Source organism: Lygodium microphyllum, chromosome 26 (assembly GCF_053477565.2).
Source record: "Lygodium microphyllum isolate KBCC chromosome 26, Lygodium_microphyllum_v1.1.10, whole genome shotgun sequence".
Classification (NCBI taxonomy): Eukaryota; Viridiplantae; Streptophyta; class Polypodiopsida; order Schizaeales; family Lygodiaceae; genus Lygodium; species Lygodium microphyllum.
Window position 1 is genome coordinate 76,996,799 of NC_141160.1, and position 13,718 is coordinate 77,010,516.

The 13,718-nt window shown below is 41.1% G+C and overlaps 1 protein-coding gene across 2 annotated transcripts; it reads left to right on the plus strand.

The window, feature by feature from the left end:
* The first annotated feature begins 274 nt into the window (after positions 1-274).
* LOC148013440 (protein-tyrosine sulfotransferase-like) lies at positions 275-13,434 on the plus strand. Of its 2 annotated transcripts, XM_087667452.1 has the most exons (12): positions 275-642; positions 773-956; positions 1,033-1,104; positions 9,222-9,498; positions 9,739-9,882; positions 10,789-10,893; positions 10,969-11,131; positions 11,491-11,567; positions 11,672-11,713; positions 11,797-11,916; positions 12,172-12,306; positions 12,671-13,434. In XM_087667452.1, the coding sequence occupies exons 1-12, from the start codon at positions 597-599 to the stop codon at positions 12,878-12,880; spliced, it is 1,575 nt and encodes a 524-aa protein (XP_087523578.1). In that variant the 5' UTR covers positions 275-596; the 3' UTR covers positions 12,881-13,434. The 2 variants fall into 2 exon arrangements, with proteins under 2 accessions (XP_087523578.1, XP_087523579.1); XM_087667453.1 differs by lacking the exon at positions 275-642 and having other exon boundaries at positions 817-956; positions 9,209-9,498.
* The last annotated feature ends 284 nt before the right edge of the window (positions 13,435-13,718 follow it).

Genomic DNA, 13,718 nt, shown 5'->3' on the forward strand with positions numbered 1-13,718 from the left:
CTGATGAGTGGGCCAAAGACATATTAGGGCAGAGACAAGTCAACTAAATGCCTTTTGCGCCGGCGGCTGCTGATTTTTATTTCTCGTTTTTGGCGCTGAGGAAAATCACGAAAATTGGAATTATGGAAAAAGAAAAAAAAAAGGAGGATTATTACCTTTGATTTTTCTTTTCGGGATGACGGGCGCGCGAGAAAAAGGCTTATTGTGTATTCTTCCGTCGGGGCTCGGCCTCCGCCGACCTGCCCCCTCCGCCCCCTCCTCCCCCTCTCTCTTCTCCTCCTCTCCCCCTCCCCCCTCTCCCCTCTTCCCGTTCTCAATGGCTTCCGTATGCTCGCCTGAATACTCCCCCTCTCTTCTCTCCCCTTCCCTAGAACCCTAACACAGGGCTTCCATAGCTCATTTTAGGCTTGCCTCGAGGAGTTTTGTCCCTTCCTTCATTGTCTCACAGTCCTCCTCCTCCTCGGTCTCCATAGGTCATTTTAGGCTTGCCTCTACAGAGTTTTGTCCCTTCCTTCATTCCCTCACAGTCCTCCTTCCTCCTCCTCCGTCGTCCGCGGCACAACAACGTACTCCTTGGACTCCATCCCTCACAGAAGATGTCATCTCCGCTGATCCTCCTCCTGCTCTTCATTCTCGCTTCAGGTCTGAGCTTCTCCTGCCTTTTTAGAGAATATCAAAGGCTTTTGCAGCATATCAACGAATTTTCTTTCCCGTTCGGAGCATATCAAAGTCTTTTTGAGCTTGTCAAAGTTGGATTTCCACTTTTCGACAGGTTCTACCGTGTTCTCTGCGAGCCTTGCCTGGGATCATGAAAAATGCGATTCGGCTCTGCATAACTGGGCTCAGGACGCCCTGGAGGACCTCGCTAGACATCAACATGGGGATCGACGTTCCTTGAAGGAACTTCTGTTTTTCCTGCACGTTCCTAGGACTGGAGGACGAACTTATCATCAATGGTAGCTTGCCAATCTCTCGGAGAAGCTCCTGTTGACTGCCTTCCCCATCTGATTTTTTGTTGTTGATACTTTGCAGCTTGCTTCGTAATCTCTACCCGCCAGAACAGCACTGTGACAGGTCCTATGACAAGCTTCGCTTCAATTCAAGGTATGAGCTTAAATCGGACGACATCTCAATGTACTTCGTGAACCAATCATTGCCAGCGTTTCGTGTTATCATAAAAACACGGGATATTTCAGACCAAGTGTTGTTGTTCAACCTTTTTGTCCAGTTATCAACGAAGAAAGATTGTCTGTCTGATGCGATTACATAATTTTAAAATCTGGTTTTGTATTGGCAACACTTTTATCTTCCTCCTTTTACTGGCAAGTTTTCCCTTAATCATGCGTGACATATTGGTTTCATCAGTATAGATGAGGCCTTCTGTCGGTTATTTGCGAGATTTGTGGTGAATGCCTAGCATGCCATCTCAGAGTGTGAATCAGTGAATGCATACTCATACAAAACAGTGATGTATTGAGGTGTGGTCTATCCATTTTAGGCCTTTGATCTACCTAAGGTGGGCAGTAATTTGTCTTGTCTTGCTGTGAGCTGGCCTATCATCACAGCTACAAGTATGATCAGCACTCAGCTATGGTGCAGTAGCAAGTTCTTCAGAGTATGTTCTATCAGATGGACAAATGCAATCTATCTTGAGCTCTGTCAGGCTCTCCCTCTTTGCTGTTTGTAAGGATGATAGATGCACCCATGGAAGTTTGACTGGATCGGACGGTTAATGTAATCCAAAGTCCATTAGAGAAAATGGCATCAATAGTGCCAAGAGCAGCTGACAAGAGACACAAGCAGCACATTATTGCCAATGTAATTGCTCTAAGGAGATAGTATAACATTTATGATGGACTTGTCCTGACACCAGAGGACTTGTACTAGAGTTATCTGGATTGCTGCATTCAGATTTGCTGGGGTGTTTTTCCACAGCTGCCAGAGTAACGGGTTTCCTATTTTCTTGATAACCCTAATGTACCTATAAAATTTCTAATCTGGCAGCATAAGAATAATTTGACAATGGAAACGGAAGATTTTGGGGATGAAAGTGTTGCTGATTCATCACCAACACTGCTGTCCAGGCCTGCACTACTGCAAATATAGCCTTTGCTACGGGCAATGACTAGTAAAAAGATTGCATTTTGATGTCCTGCAGTTGTCACTGCTGATGTTATCAAGAGGATTTGTATTTTTAATGCTTAGCTTTAGCATTATTTAATTGTGCACTGTGAGGCACACATGTGAAATGCAAGTCAGTTAAGTGACAGTGAGACCTTAGTACCCCGGTGATCAATGGATGACATTGGCAAAAGATGTAACAAGTTATGCTTGATAGGTGCTAGGTGGTATCTAGTGTTAAAAAATTGGTCTAGAACATTTAATTAGCCATTAGTGTTAGTGGTGACACTAGCTAATTGACATCGATTAATTAATTAATGCTAGCTTCAGGCTAGTGAATGCTAAGGATCACTTGGCTGATTAATTGGTCTAGCCAGTTTAATTATTGGCCATTTGGATTATTTTTTTGAACCATAAATAATTGTTAAATTAATTTTCAGAATTCAAGTTTGAAAATTAATTTAATAAGGTTGGAAATTCTTTTGGAAGATTATCACTTTTGGCAAATCTTGCCCACGCAAGTGGAAAAAACGTTATTGTGGCTAGGGGAGAGAGAGAGAGAGAGAGAGAGAGAGAGAGAGAGAGAGAGAGGGTCATTCTAGCCTTGTGCAAGCTCTCAGAGAGAGAGAGAGAGAGAGAGAGAGAGAGAGAGAGAGAGAGAGAGAGAGAGAGTTGGCTCTTTTGAAGCGTTGAATATTGAATGTCATTGATTTATCTCTTGTCCTTTAGCCAAGGAAATTTGGACTTTCTTATCGGATATTTGGAGAACTGTGGCTGGTCCAATACTGTGCCCCCTTTGATTGGGTTTTTGCTCGGCCAAAATATTCCACCCCGCCACAACAACACATGAAGCTTATGTTTTCTTTTTTCAGATTTTGGGGTTGTTGGTATAATTGGATCACTCGAAAGGCTTTCATATTTGATTCAATTGCAAGTGTTCAAGGACATAGTGCGAGAATCAAGGGTCTTCTGCATTGGTAGTTAGATCTTATCTAGTATGTTGACCTTCTCCCTCGGGAGTATTTAGTTTCTTGGTATATGGCAATCTCCTTTGTTTCTTTGCTGTGACTTTGTATTCTTTTTGTGCACGATGCTCTAGTATCAGCCTGCATCTTGTAATCTTGCAATCTTGTACTTTTTTCGTAATTAATACAATTACCTACTATGGAGAGAGAGAGAGAGAGAGAGAGAGAGAGAGAGAGAGGGCTCCCATTGCTATTGCAATAGTTTCCAGTTAAGAGGAGACCCTTCAAGAGTTGGTGATATTCACAGAAGAGACTACAGTAGTGGATGACAGTAGTTTGAGGGCTGTTTCAGCCAAGGAACATCATATTTGGGGTGTTGCAGTAGAGGAGATAGCCTTTATGGTTGTCTAGACAAGGCAATGGTAGGTGATTTCTTCCATTTCCTCACGATGTAAGTTTGAATTTTCTCTCTTCAGCATTCTCTCTCATCCTCTAGCCTATTCTCATCCTTCCTCAGCAATTTCTAGCAAAATCAGCCGTTGGAGATGGAGATTTTGAGTATCTATCTTGCAAGTCCTAGTTTACGATAAAAGTTAGGGTTTGATAGCTACCTTGGGAAACGTGCTCAGATATTGAAAGCCTAGAGACTTGAATTTCAGACATTGAAATTGGGGCAATTTTAGGAGATTTAAGTGACCATTCAGCCAACAAACATTTGGGGCTGAATTTGTCACCCAAGGAGCACAATTGAAGGCTAGTCCGGAGCAAAACAAGCCGCAAATTGGCTTGAAGGCTTGCTGGTCATTTATGATAGCAAGAGGCAATTGGAGAGGCAAAGGAGATTTAGGGAATCTCATTGTATTCTATCTAGATTGCATTTCAAGATAAAGATATATCGCAAGGGGTGCTAGTTTTTGGGCCAATAGTTCATTGTCCAAGGTTAAGTGGTTACATTTGTATTGATGTGAATTTTATGCTTGCTATAATTAGTGCTTAATCATGTTATTTACCACCCTATCTGAGAAGGAAGGTTGTTTTTTGTTGTCATAATCAAAGGTAGTTGCCATGTCATTCTTTCGTTGGGCACATCTTATATTTTTTTGTTTTATAGATTGTTGTGCGTTGTTTGATATCCATCTTTGGTGAGTGATGGAGTGCTCATGTATGTTCCGCTCAATGAGGTAGGATCAATTGAGAGAGATCATGGAGCTGCCCAAGATTGCCTAACTAATTGTGCCTCTAGTACAATTAGGATTGGTGTAAATCTGCAATGAGAGTCATTCTCCAAAACACAAAACCCAACATGTAAGTATTAGAAGAGATTGGAGTGATCATATTTTGATAGTGGATGCAGTTCCATATGGATCTCTTTAGCATCCTTGCCTTGGGCAGATGTCCCTGAAAGGAATTGGCTTTGGCCAAAATCAACTAGCTTAACACTTTGAATAGCTAAATGAACTTTCATATCATAAAATGAAGATTTATATACCAAGCTAGAAGTTTATGATTTTTCTAAGACCAAAGGTTTAACCTCTGACCAATGGTTTGTGTTTCCAACAAAATAGACATAAATTTTATTATTAATTAAGCCTTAGGATTGATGTAGCCTTTGATTGCATCACATATAAGTAGTTCTCCAATACATTAGCTTCTTTCTTAGTCTCAACAAAGATGAATATGACTTGTGGCAAAGAGCACTCCATTTGGCTATATTTATAGTAGCATGTAATTGGGTCTATACCTTCAAAAGTCCCTCCCTTTGTACTTTTGTTGCTTTGGACATAAGTCATGCATGTGTGCAATGGAAGAAAAAGAAAGTACTTAAGGTATGTAGCTTGTCAAGTAGCCAATGGGCTTGACATGAATAGCCTTAGGAGCTAAGAGTAGTGTATGAGTAGTATAAATGCTAGACTAGTCTAAGGAAGTACTAGCCTAGTGTACCTTAAGGATCTTAGAAGGTGCTAGTCTAAGAGTGTGGGCACCAGTGTGCACATTCTTCAACGAGTCTCTGGCAAGGGAAATTATGATGAGGGGGATAAACTAATTGGACTATGGTAGCATCAAAAGTCTTTGAAAGAGTGGGTAGAGGAGCTTGTGGTGTGAAGTCCAATCTGGTTGGTGCACGAGAGTTGTAGATGATACCTTCAGTTGTCCTAAAAGATGTTGATTGAGGGGGGTGTCCAAATGGCACATATCTAGTGGTTCACCACTAAGTTGGTTGGGTACTAGGAGGAATAGGGGTAGTAGGTGTAGTTGCTAGAGGAGACCCCCCTTGGCTGCCCAAGGGGAGTATTGCTTGTGGATGTAGTCATGGTTTGTTGTGGAGATGATCTAGGTGGAAAACCTTGGGACTTGTTACAACGTTCCTTGTCTACATAAGGTGGTAGTGAATATAATATCTATTTTTCAAGGCAAGTGTTGCCAAATGGGTTTAATATCTTGAGTTCCATTTGAAGAAGGGGTGTCACACTCTTTATGACTTTCCTCCGCTTCTTGAGAGTTCTTGCCTCCTGTGGACTTCCCCTTGGAAGGAGAGGATAGTAGAGCTCTCTTTGAAGTAGGCAATGTGGAGGAGGTCTTTTTGTTGACTTGGTCATGTAGCCTTGGTGTAATACAAGAATTGACATTCAAACTCATTAACGGTTGACAATTGGGTGTGCTATGGAGGCAGTGGTTTGGTCAACTGCTAGGTTCCAAAGACCCTGACACTTCGGCACTTGTGGCATGAGGTTCGGCCAAGTTGTGGAGTTTGACTTGTTAAACGAGTCTTGTCACAAAAGGCATTCTTGGTTGTAGCAATTGGGATCCGAGTGCTAAGTAGTGAGGTGGTTGTCTCTATTCGGCCAACTTGACTTTTAGATTATCCCCTTCCTTAATGGAGAAGAGTTGCCGGTCATGATGCCATGATGGAGATTGATATATTGAGTTTGATTCCTTGCCGCTTAGGCATCGATAAGATGACTTTAATAGTTGGATTCAAGGGAAAAGTGTTGAAGGTGTGAGTGAATCTTGGGTAGTAGCCAATTGTTAGGTCCCAAAGACCTTGACACTCCAGCACTTGTTGCATGAGGTTCGATCAAGTTGTGGAGTTCAACCTATTAAAATGAGTCTTGCCACAAAAGGCATTCTTGGCTGTAGCAATTGGGATGCGAGTGCTAAGTAGTGAGGAGGGTGGGGGTTGGATGCATTTGGGGTTTTGCCACAAGGTGCCCACCATGTATTGGCGAGTGTGCATAGTGGATCCAAATGTGTGACTAGATTGACTAGGCATAGACATGGTTATTGTATGAGTAGCCCAAGGAGGGTGGATAGGCATACGATAAAGAGAGGATGGATATCCCTATGTTGGAATGGTCCATGGTATGAGGAAAAATGCACCACAAGCAAAGGATGGATATCCTAGCTTTTGAGTGGATATGGGGAGATGTCCAAGGGGCGTGAGAGGTATACCCAACACAACAATCCTAGGAGAGGCAGGCATGCTCAATTGTGGGGTAGGTGTGAGGTATGTTGTGTATGGGTGGCATTCCTAGCAATGGAGTGCTAAGGTGCAAATTTCATGTGCCTATGGCTCTTGAATGCTCTTTTTTTTGGGGGGGGGGGGGGGGGTTTGGTGCGGAGGGGAATTAAGAATGATTAGCACCAACAACATGCTCAAATGAAGTAGAAGGTAATGTAATAGGAATACCTAAAGATGCACATTTGCCTCTAGAGCCTCCTCTATGAACATTAACATACAGGTATCAGTCATGCATGATCTCCATGGTGTCTTACAAATCCGATCCTACACAATGGCGGAAATAGAGGGGTTCTGGCCCTCTGATCAAATGGATTATAGGAACTTAACATTGGGCCTGGCTGTGATGAAGATGAGGGTTTGCTAGTTGTCCCAAATGTGGTTTGTCCTCCCTGAGTGGAGAGGTGGTCAGCCTCACTAGCTGAATACTCTGATTGATGTGTAGCTCTTGACAGAGTCTAGAGTGAAGATAAGAGGAGTATAGTTGGGCCAGAGCTAGAAGAATATCTAGTGCTCTAGAACTCTCTAGTGTGTCATACAAAATGGCTAAACTGCTTTTTTGCAGTTGTTTTAATGAGCCTAAAAATGTGAGAAAAATGGGATAATTTAGAGGCAAGTTTTGGTAGCTCAACAATCTGAGCACCATTGGATTGTTGTAGTTTAGATACATGTGAGGAATGGACAGTATTATAGCATATGTTTTAGGGAAAAGATGGTCATTTTGCTGGTCATGACAGTTTTAAATGATAAAACATGCCTTAGACCCTTTGGTCTGTGTGTGGTGTATAATGATCCACATGGTAGTTGAATGTGGCCCAATGTTTTGAATTTGATTCAGGTGTAAAATCAGCACTTAACTATAAACTTTATAGATTGAAGATCCCCTTGGTGTGATGAATGAAACACAGCAGCAACTGGACCTAGTGCTGCAGCAATGTATTGAGCAGCATGTAGGCAAGCTGAAATAATGAAAAACACAGCAGTTGTTGGCTGAGTATGGCACTCAACATCCAAAATCTGCAATTATAGGGGGCTTGGACAGCAAGCATGTAGCCACACATGGACATGCACTCAGACAATTTGGGCTGACTCATGGAGATGTCATAGTCAGCACTACGGGATATAATGGCCGGAAAAGGTGCTCATTTTACTGGTCAATGCATTTTTTAAAGAAAACATAACTTTTTAGGGCTGGTGGCATTAATTAAAGTTTAAACATGACTCACAGCCTTAAGCCTGTGTGCTGTGTAATAATCCACATGGTAGGTGAGTGGCAGTTCAATGTTTAATGAATGGAGGAGCTTTTGAATGTGGTTGTGGTTTAAAATCAGCACTTATGTTAATGGATTGATGATGACTCTGTGTGTGGTAATTTTGACAACCTGGAGATAATGTCACAATTAACTTATGATGTTAATGATGGGAAAAGTAAATTGGAACAAACTTCAGCTTAAGCTTCAAAATGTTTTGTGGCAATGCCTAATTGAAGTTTTGCTTTCAAGTACGCGCCTTGCTTCAAAAAGATTGGCAAGGCTAGAGAAACAACCCCTCACGTATTATGTTCATTCTTGAATTCACACCCCTTCTGCACATGTTATGTACTCCGTTAGTTCAGAACAGTGGTTTCCCAGACCGAGGTTTGTCTGTTCTAGAAATGCAAAGTTGAAAGGTGGGCTTTTGCAAAAGCCTTAGGAAGATTGTAGAAATGCATTCATTATAACATATCTGAGAGGGGTGAAGAACTTGAAATGAAAGTTTTTAAGGAAAGTGAAACAGCTCCTCACTTATTATGGTTGTTCTTGAATTCACCATGCCTTCTGGACAGTTTTATACTCTATCTAATTCAGAACAATGGTTTGCCAGAGGGAGGTTTGTCTGTGCCCTTTAACAGAAGCTACTTATAGAAATGTGAAGTTAAAAGGAAAGCTTTTGCAAAAAGCCGTAGCAAGCTTATAGAAAGAAATTATGACATCATCTCAGAGGGACAAAGAACTTGAAAGAAAGTTTCTAAAAAAATAATTTCAACTTTGATTTAGAGGTCCCACTTCTTTGTGCCAACTTTAGCTTCTCGTGAATTATGGCTGGCAACTCATTCCTCTACAAGACCGAGTGTTGTTTCCTTTAAAAAGATTTTGTCTTGGTTAGTTTTGGCTGACCTTGGTGATTGTTGAGTTGTGTTGAGTGTTGATGGTTACTTTATATAGGGATGTATTTAAGATGTAGGTCCCAGCCTCAGGAAAAGTGAGGCTCATGATCAAAAATAATAATTATTACAGGCAAGTAAAATCACAAAATTGACCTGTGTCATAGAACTGTATTAGGTTGAACGATAATATAATCAATTATGCTTCACAAAGATAACACCTGCAAACAAAATTATACAAGTTGTGTTAATTGCGATTTTAACAATGGAAGTTCTATGGAAATCTGTGTGTATTTATGGGGTATGCATTGAAAGATCAAACCTCTTCAAATCATGAGTGTGATCTGGTTAATCTAGGTTTTCTGTTAAGATGTCAGCCTTGAGTTAATACATGATAGTATGCATTCAAATTTGTAAAGCTGACTGTTCAACTTCTGATTTTGGTTTTGGATTTTTGTCGAGGTTTTCACGACAGCCAGCACTGCAAATTGTTGGTCACTCATGACGATTATAGTGTCCTGGCCAAGCTTCCATCAGAGTCAACATCTGTGGTTACCAACATGCGGCATCCTGTAGATCGTGTCTTTAGTGCTTATGAGTTTTCTGTTGAGGTAGCCTCAAGGTTCTTGGCTCGGAATTCAAAGAGGAAAAATTCACTTTCAAGAATTGTAAAAAATCCCGGCTCAAGTACATTAAATATCTGGCCATGGAGCGAGCTTGTCCCATGGATGCGTGATGATCTTGTGAGCCGTGTAAGTCAAGATTCATTTTAATAAGTTTTACCTATCCATCCACAAGTCAAGTTTCATATGAATAAGTTTTACCTGTGCATTCTCTATTGTGAACTTTTCTATTGCTGTTCTTGTGTGTTTTTGCCTTTTACCTGTAAAGCATTTATATCAATTCTGTGTGCATGACATGTACAGGCTGTGTCCAATAAATTCCATGCCCAGACTGCTGAAATTTTTCTGAATTCCTTTTTGCCATTTCAGCAAGCATCTAGGCGATCTGGAGAAGTAGCACCTCCTGTTAGTGATGTTACCCACTACAATGCTAGTGCTTATGTAATGCCTTTACATGAATTTATCCAGCAGCCGTTAGTCACGAATCTACTTCACAATGGTGCCACATATCAGGTAATTTTCCTCTTCACCTGGTGTCATTGGGACTCTGCTAAAGAAACTAGGTAAGTTTCACGTTCATCCAGTGCCATAGGGACTGTTTTTCTTGGAAATAATACAAATGCACCTGAACAGCCACCAAGGTGGTGCCTCCCTTCCAAATATTTGCTGAGAGAGCGGGCAAGAGCCACCTTGGCATTTTTCCTATGTGTGTAGATAGGATAGCCTGCATGCTGAATAAACAATGGAGCTTGATCACATTCGAACCCTCCTCCTTGGTGATCCTACCAATGGGAGGACCAATTGAGAGTTTGCGTGGGCAACAGTCCAGACTTGAGGTGAACATAGGTGTCCGACCAAGTGATGCACCTAGTAGGACTTGAACACACAACCTCACAATTATGAGCCCTAGTGTTAACCCCTAGGTCATCACCTTTGGCATGTGTGACTGGAACATGCATCTGTACAAGATGTATTAGGCCTTTTATGCCTCTAAAAGTCTTTTGAAATTTTATGTATGAAACATGGAAACTAGTGTTTAGGTCTCAAGCCTACATATTCAGAAGAGTTTATTTGAAAGGGAGCAAAATCCTATGGCCTATAAAATCTTCTCAATGACGTATCAGTTTGAAGGTTTGGACTTTGAAGATTGCCAAAACATGATTTAGACAAACAATCTTGATCCTTTAGACTAATGTTATTCATGTGTATTTGTTGTGAGAAGATTGTCATGAGATGACGGTGGATAGTTTTACTCTCTTAAGCTCTAGGAACAAATAGTAAGAGGGGATTTAGAATCTTGTGTGATTACTTTGAAGCCATTAGTTTGTGGGTTTTCTGAGAGGTTGCAGGTTTTGTTCTAGTAGCTATAAAGGAGAATGCAAACCATTTGTTTTAACTTCTATTATCTTTGGTTTTCAGGTGGCTGGGCTCACCAGCAATTCTTACCTCAAAGGAGCTGATAATCTTCGGAAATGTGTCATTAGTCATCCAGATCTTGGCCACCATGTTCTTACTGTTGCCAAGGTAACTTTTTAAAAGTGATTGGAGACAATTGATAATTGATGTTAATCTTTTGCTGATGGATCTTCCCTGAAACAGAGAAGAGTTGAGAGGATGATTTTTGTGGGACTCACTGAGAAGCACAAAGATACTGCTGTATTGTTTGCCAACATGATTGGAGGCCAATTATATCCACTTGGATACCCCACCAACACATCCACAAGAGTCGGACTCCAGAATTCTGGTCCCTCAGCACTGAAAGGTGGCTATTTAAATTTAACATTCACATAGGATTACTCAATATCTAAGACAGTTATTTCATGTGTACAAGTTTTCGCAACTAAATGGTTTTGATAGTAGCATTTAAGTCCTTAGCAATACGTTGTATTCTCCAATGTTCAATAAGGAAATGTGGTCTGAAGGGAGGAATGTCAGAGCTTGATTTGGATGCTGGGTTGTGAGGGCAGTCAATGCTTTGAGTGAACATGGCTCATAATGGAATCATACTTTCTTGTTTGCCAGCTTGTTGTCAAGCTTTAAGCAGCTTTTAGCATGTTAAAAATAAGAAGCAATGCTCCATTGACAGAAAATGCAATGGTTTTTTGTTGGTGTCGCTTGCAGAACCAGTGCTTGGACTCGTGAAGTCACCAGAGTATCAGAAGATCTCCGGTGTTACTGCTGAGAATCAGATTTCTGAGGTTTAGATGCCTTCCTGCACACCAGCTGGTTGCACAATTCATGCTTGTTTTATATTTGGGCTGTTTCTGTTCATATTTTGCTGAGTGTCGCTAATTTGATGCAGCTACCTTCTAAAACTTCCACTCAAGATCTTTCAACTTCTAATGTAAGTTATGTCTTCTTTGATTGGTTGATAAACAGCATGATTGACTTCATTCTAATGTAGCTGGCCTGATCACCTGTTCACAGGTCACTGTATATGGCCTCATAGAGAAGTATGAAAGTTGTGCTGGTCGTCTTCGAGACACTCAAGTGCAACGCCGTATATTCTCTTTGCGGAATGCATTACCCATAAATTTTTCAACTGAGGCAAGCATTCATCTATTGACTTGTTTTTGCAACCATTGACCATAGATCCTGGATGCTTGCTCCAGAGTTTGCAGGCCTTACATCTATCACGTGAAAGCCAAGAAATTTAAGATAAGAAAATAGTCATAAAGTTGGGGCAAGTGAACAGTTGGCATGACTAAAGTTAAATTTGTTTTTTCAGATCTTTAATATTGTGGGAGTAGTTGACCTTTCTAATGCTGACAGCAAAGCCTCCTTGTTTGACTGATTGGTCAGGCTCGTCACCAAGTTGCAGAGGCCACTCTTGAAACAATTAGGAAGATGAACAATCTTGACCTTGAGCTTTATGCTTATGCTCAACAGCTCTACTCCAAAAGTCAAATTGAGGAGTCACAAAGCCCAACACGGAAGGTGCAATTTATTCTTTGAGTTTTTCATGAATTGCCAAACCATCACATCTTTGCTCTTCCACACCTCATTTTCATGTTTCGCTGGAAAGCTCAAATTTTTTTTGTCAGTGTCGCAAGTGCAAAAAACTGTTGAACAAACTGATGTTTTTGTTTGGAGATTTTTCCTGTTGTTGATCTCTCTCTGCTGGATATTTGTGAATACAACCGAACTTTGTAATCAGAGAAAGAACACAATCTTGAGAGTTTGGAGCATATAATGACGCTGATGTGTGGGGCATTATGTGAATTCTTCTGCATCTGTCTTTTGGCTGAAATATGTATTTTAAGTCTGGAGCAAATCAATTACTTACTGCTTGTTAATGCAGGTGTTGTTCAAAAAGGTCTTAACAGTGGAGAAAGGAAACGACTGGTGGTACTCGACCATCCTAGGGTCAAGGAAGTTGTTATTTGCAATGGTCTTTTTTATGTGTGGGGGGCTAGTGACTCTAGGTGCTCGCTTTGCTAAAGTTTCCTCCAGAAGCAGAATATTGATGTTCCAGGCTGGGCAGAATCACATATTGCACGAGAAGGTCTAACCTCATTATTGGCCTCCAATCTTCTTGTCTACATATGGGAATGATTCCAATGAATCCAGTCCAGGTGCAACGGGTAATCAGACCCTTGCTCCCAAGTGCTGCCAATCATATCTATGAAGGCGAAGGCTGGCCGAATGAATCAGATGGAATACAGGGGTATGCTGACAATTATCTCAATCAGCACCGATCCCCATCATTTTTTAATAGCGTTTTGATGTACAGAATACCCTGGCTGTTTCAGTCATTTTTTCTTGAAGCGGGATCAAAACATGTTTCCTTGCTTCAAACAACAGAAAGGAGACTTACACACTACATCATGATATTCCAGAAGACATAGCTATTCTGTGTTGTGTATTCTAGCTTCTCTCCCTCCCTCCCTCGGTCCCTCCCTCTATCAAAGGCCAATCAATTCTTTTCCACTTCGGTTGTATGATAGATATCCTCATGTTTATTATTGAGGGAAGCATGTCAAAAAAATGGATGAACTACTGTACCTCTGAGCCTTTTTGGGCAAGGCTTCATCAATTTACCATGAGCGTTTGAGGGTCCTCTTATATGTTTTGGTCTATGCATATCTGGAGATGCAGGCTATTAGTGCTTGTGCTTGAGTCTTAAACCAAAGAACTGTACCAAGTTTGCTAATCGATGTGTGATGCCATTCCAATCCTTCACATTTTGAACTCCGAAGTGACCTCCGCTCTTTCTGTTAAACAGTGGCAATATGATATTCTTAAGTGGTGAAAGTTGTAGAGCCGACAAAAGTTGCTCTAGACGTGAGAGAGACTGCGACACAGGGAGGCATAGGCACTGCATGCCCTTATTTAGCACACGTCATTGA

Coding starts and splice junctions, on each gene's coding strand:
- LOC148013440 (XM_087667452.1), top strand. CDS start 597: ATGTCATCTCCGCTGATCCTCCTCCTGCTCTTCATTCTCGCTTCAG. Junction 11,132..11,490: donor TGGTCCCTCAGCACTGAAAG/GTGGCTATTTAA, acceptor TGTCGCTTGCAG/AACCAGTGCTTGGACTCGTG. Junction 11,568..11,671: donor CTGAGAATCAGATTTCTGAG/GTTTAGATGCCT, acceptor AATTTGATGCAG/CTACCTTCTAAAACTTCCAC.